At 45.8% G+C, this 4,778-nt stretch overlaps 1 protein-coding gene across 1 annotated transcript; it reads left to right on the forward strand.

The window, feature by feature from the left end:
- Positions 1–2,287: 2,287 nt before the first annotated feature.
- LOC129649996 (testis-specific H1 histone-like) lies at positions 2,288–3,431 on the forward strand. Its single transcript, XM_055578078.1, is given in 2 exon segments — positions 2,288–2,408; positions 2,572–3,431. Coding segments are annotated over 2 exon segments (930 nt in total). The 3' UTR covers positions 3,381–3,431.
- Positions 3,432–4,778: the final 1,347 nt, after the last annotated feature.

The raw sequence follows: 4,778 nt of genomic DNA on the forward strand, positions 1-4,778 counted from the left end.
CACTGGCCTATGCAACCAGGAAGAATAGCCAGGCCAAGAGACTCTACAAATGGGAGAGATCTAGCACCATGTAGTTCTGCCTCTGCATCTGGTGCATTGTCCCTGTGCTGCTGTGTTAGCCCTTGCCCCTGGAGATCCTCAGGGTCACAGAACTCTGCCCTGATCGAAAGCTTTGGAAAAAGTACAGTCATTGCTTGTAAATACGCTTGACTCTGAGCTGTGATTATAAACTTCCCTCTACTCTATGTATTCAGCTGCTCAGTCATGTCCAACTCTTTGCAGCCCCATGGACTATAGCCCACCAGGCTCCTCCGTCCATAGAGTTTTCCAGGCAGGAATATTGGAGCAGACTGCCATTTCCTACTCCAGGGGATCTTCCCAGTCCAGGGATTGAACCTGCGTCTCTTGCTTCTTCTGCATTAGCAGGCAGATTCTTTACCACCAGGACCACCTGGAAGGCCCCTCTACTCTATAATGGAGATATATAAGGCGGTGGGGAGAAAAGGAAACCTAACATAGTAATTTTAAGAACTCAGGCCTTACAATTAAGTGGAAAGTGAAAGTGAAGTCTCAGTTGTGTCCAACTCTTTGCAATCCCGTGGACTGTAGCCTACCAGGGTACAGTCATCCATCCAGGGGATTCTCCAGGCAAGAATACTGGAGTGGGTTGCCATTTCCTTCTCCAGGGGATCTTTCCTACCCAGGGATCAAACCCAGGTCTCCTGCATTGCAGGCAGATACTTTACCCTCTGAGCCACCAGGGAAGCTCAGAATTAAGTAGACTCAGGTTTAAATCCAAACTCTACCACTTAACTGCTGTGTGACCTATAACATCTGTGTCATTATAATGGTATCTGTCCTTCACAACCTGACCCTCATCTACGTTTCCAGTCTTATCTCCTGCCACTTTCCTTCTCATTGTCTACTCTCCTCTACCCCAGCACTTGTGTTTTATCCAGGAACTACGTGGGACCTTGTTGGTAAAATCTCTGGATCCATCTCAGATCTAATGTATTGGAAGCTGTGCTTTATGAAGTAGGTGCACGTTAAAACTTAACAAGCTCTGGTCTAAGCAACTTCCTGGAACTTTGATTCCTGGAAGGAACAATGCCACACTCCAGCCTATGTCTGCTGATGATATGTGAATGTCCTCTGGAAAAGTATGACATGCTTTGTAACTTGAGGTATTCTTTGAATTATTCCCAACTAAACCGTGTCTTAAATTAGAGGTCCTTGAACAACTAGCTTCCTTGGTTGCCTTCATTTCCAGCCCTTTGAAATTCATCCTGCTCTTTTCTCATGTTTTTCTGGGACTTTCCTTCTGAATCCAGAAAAAGCCTCCTCACCAGCAAGGAGCTTAAGCAGACTCAAATCAAATGCTTGCTATATATAATAATGCTGTATTAGGTACAGCACGGGGTATAGAAATTCAAAGACTGTCTGACTCTGAGCGACCTTTTTATTTCATTGGAAAGATATACAGATCCAGAGTGAAATAACTTTTATGCTTCTTTGTCTATTATCACATCTTTGAAGTTTTGCAGTATGGTGTGTTTCTGTGATGTTGGTAGGAAGGGATTATTAAACGTTTTGCTTAGATCAGGAAGTCAGGTTAAAAAATATTAAGGATTATTAATGTCATATAGCTATTAAACAGCTAGGATATGTATTCATATCTTCCAGCTCCAGTTTTTTTCTTTTTTAAAATATTGTGCCACACTGTACCTTCTAATATCAAATTAACTTACAGTAAAGAGAAACCATATAGAGTTACAGAAGTAATTGTGGTATTAAGAGGAAAGACATTCTTTTACTGAAGGAGTCTCAGGAGGCTTCAGTGAAGGAGCATTTAGCAGGATTTTGAAAGACAAGCAGGATTTATCTGGACAGAGATGGGATAAGCAATCTAAGAAGAGGACAAGAAGCAGAAAATCACAGAGTCTGTTTAAGAATAATGATTAGACCAGTGTTCTTAGGCTGTTCTGAATTGTAATCTGGATTGTTCCAATCCAATTGAACGAGGCATCTGAAAATTGCAGGTGTGGGAACATGTTTAGGGTAGACGGACCACAGTGATACCTTACTTTGTTTCATACTCTTGCACAAAATCCACTGTGCTGAGAGCCAGGGAGATATGACTGCATACATTTTCCTGGTGGGACCTAAAAATGGGAGTTTCTCGGTTGGGTTGTGTTTTATAGACTACCACAGCCACTTGTTAAAGGCAGTGTATTACTTGCGGGTGGTTGGGAACAACTTCTCTTCCTTTTTAGGAGAATGTGGGTAGATGGTGTGCAGGACCACAGAAAAAGGTGACCTTCAGAAAGCGGCTGAGATCAAGAGCACTGAGAAGTATGAACTTAAGACCAGGAAACAGAACCCTGGATATTATAAAGGGGATTTTTCAGGTGTGCGGAGGCTCTGAAAATCCGAATTGGTTTAGACCTAGAAGGAAACGGTGTCTGGTTTTTCTTTTTTTTCCAAAGTGAGAAAGACCCCCCCCCCCCCCCACCCACCCATTGGGTCGGTCGCCCTCGTAATAGGACCTGCCTTTGTGACGTGGCCCGGCAGCCGCAGTCTTATTAGCTCATACCTGGGCGAGTGAGGTTCAGAGCTAGTGGCCCCGCGGGAGCGGGAGCGGGGCCATGGCTGAAGGGGTTGAGCCCATGGACGAATCCCAAGGTACTGAAGTTAAAACCCAGCAGCCCACGGAAAGAGGCCTCGTGGGACCCCTGAGGCGGAGCTCGGGCTCCGTGCTCAAGGTGTCCCAGCTGTTGCTCCGCGCCATCGCCTCACACAAAAGGCTGACCCTGGCGGCTCTCAAGAAGGAGTTCAGAAATGGGGGCTACGAGGTGCGCAGGAATTGCGGCCGCCTCTCGGGCGAAAGGTCCAGGTCTGAAGGGAAGGGCCTTCACCTCCGGGTGACCGGCAGCGAAGGCGCCGGCTACTTTAGGATCTGGAAGGTTCCGAAGCCGAAGAGAAAGCCAGGACGCCCAAGGCTGGAGGAGGGAGGGCGCTTGCCGAGGACCCCTCTCGGGGCGCGGAACTCACGCAGGCGCTCTGCGCGCCGAAGGGTGGCCAGGAAGGTGAGAAGGGGGCGCTCTAGGGCAGACTCGAGGACGGAGAGGTCAAGGGCCAAGGACCTGGTGAGTTCCAGAACCAAGGAGGAAGGGAGGGCCAAGAAGGAAGACATCAGGCCCAGATCCCGAAATGCGAAGAGGCCAAGCTCCAAGGCCAGGGAAGAAAAGAAGCAGGACCCGGGGAGGCCGGGGAAACGGACGGTCCAGAGGCCAACGGCGAAGACGTGCGACTCGAGGGCTACTCGCACCAAGACTTCTGCTAAAGCTGAAGGTGCTCGGAGTGCCACCGGGAGTCCATAGTGTGGGAGCCACGCCCCTTCCTCCAGGCACAGATGCCTTTCCCCCCATAGGCTCCAGAGACAGCAGCTCCCCACGCTCATTGAAATGAACAAAATATATACAAGACCTTTCCACCGCATTGTGTGTGTTTCCTCTTTGCTGCACCCGAAGGGGAAAGGGTGGGTGTTGAGCTGAGACCTGTAGCAGAAGCCTGTCCAGTGAAGACGGAACAAGGTGTATGACGTTCTGTTTCTGCTGCAGGAGCCAGGAAAATGCCTTTTAAAAGGAAAGAAAACAGGTAGAAGAAAGCCAGCAACTTCACGGGGTTACAGTATGTGTTGGATTAATGTTAGACAGCCTAGCAAATCTAAATTGAGTTTTGGAGAGAAGGGCAAGTAAGGAGAGAAGTAGGGGCATCACTGGGGCAAGAGAATAGACAGCCTTTAGGTTAAGTGGTCCCACTAATCCAAAGTGTTCTTACTGGAAATTCCTTTTAGAAGACGGCCTGTCTCCTGTAATTGATTGTAATGCGTTTGTAATTTTTGCCCTGATTTGACAATTGTTTTAACTTAGAAAAATGTCTTATATGTTAATTCTCAATTGAGTGACAGTGTGTGTGAAAGCGTCTAGCACAAGGCTTGAGTCATGGTAGGTGCTTATCACAAGAATTATATATGAGTATAAATGATTTGTGATAGAGCGATAATGTGCTACCACAGAAAACTATACTGATCAGTACTTAATGAGACCAGGATCCTAGTCAAAGTGCTGCCACTCGGACCTTAACTAGGTTATTTAATCACTCATGGTCTTGGTTTCCTTCTCTGTTTAAAAAAATGCTGAAATTAGAGTAGGATTATTTTAGGTGATCTTAAGTGTCTGTAAAATGATAAGAGGGACTTAGACATCATGGTGTGTGCTTTGATTGACAAAATTCATTAAGGGAATTATCATCTGGGAAAGTACTGTCTCCTACTGAGGAAACTACTAAGATATACAGAATGCATATCAGAAATAAAAGAAGATGGGGAAGGCTAAGTAATGAACAGCTAGATCTTTGCTCTTCTCAAAACACATGTGCTAAGCACTATATACCAAATTGAAGCAAATATATGATTTCTTTGGGTTCTCAAAGCAGGCATAAAGCACACTATGAGAACAGTTCTCATGCCATCGGCTATGACAGGATACAGAAATGGTTCCTTGGGAAGTAAACATACGAGTTTTTTAGAGTATACCTGACCAAACTTTCCCCAGAAAATTCTGATATCTTTTATAAGGGGGCACGGGATTTATATTTAAAACAAACTTCAGTGATACTAATATTCACTGACACCTTTAAATGAAGATCACTCCTTTAAGCCTATGCAAGTAACAGCAAAATGCTTGCCCTGTATTTCATCTATAGATGATCTGAAC

Source organism: Bubalus kerabau, chromosome 1 (assembly GCF_029407905.1).
Source record: "Bubalus kerabau isolate K-KA32 ecotype Philippines breed swamp buffalo chromosome 1, PCC_UOA_SB_1v2, whole genome shotgun sequence".
NCBI classification, from domain to species: Eukaryota; Metazoa; Chordata; class Mammalia; order Artiodactyla; family Bovidae; genus Bubalus; species Bubalus kerabau.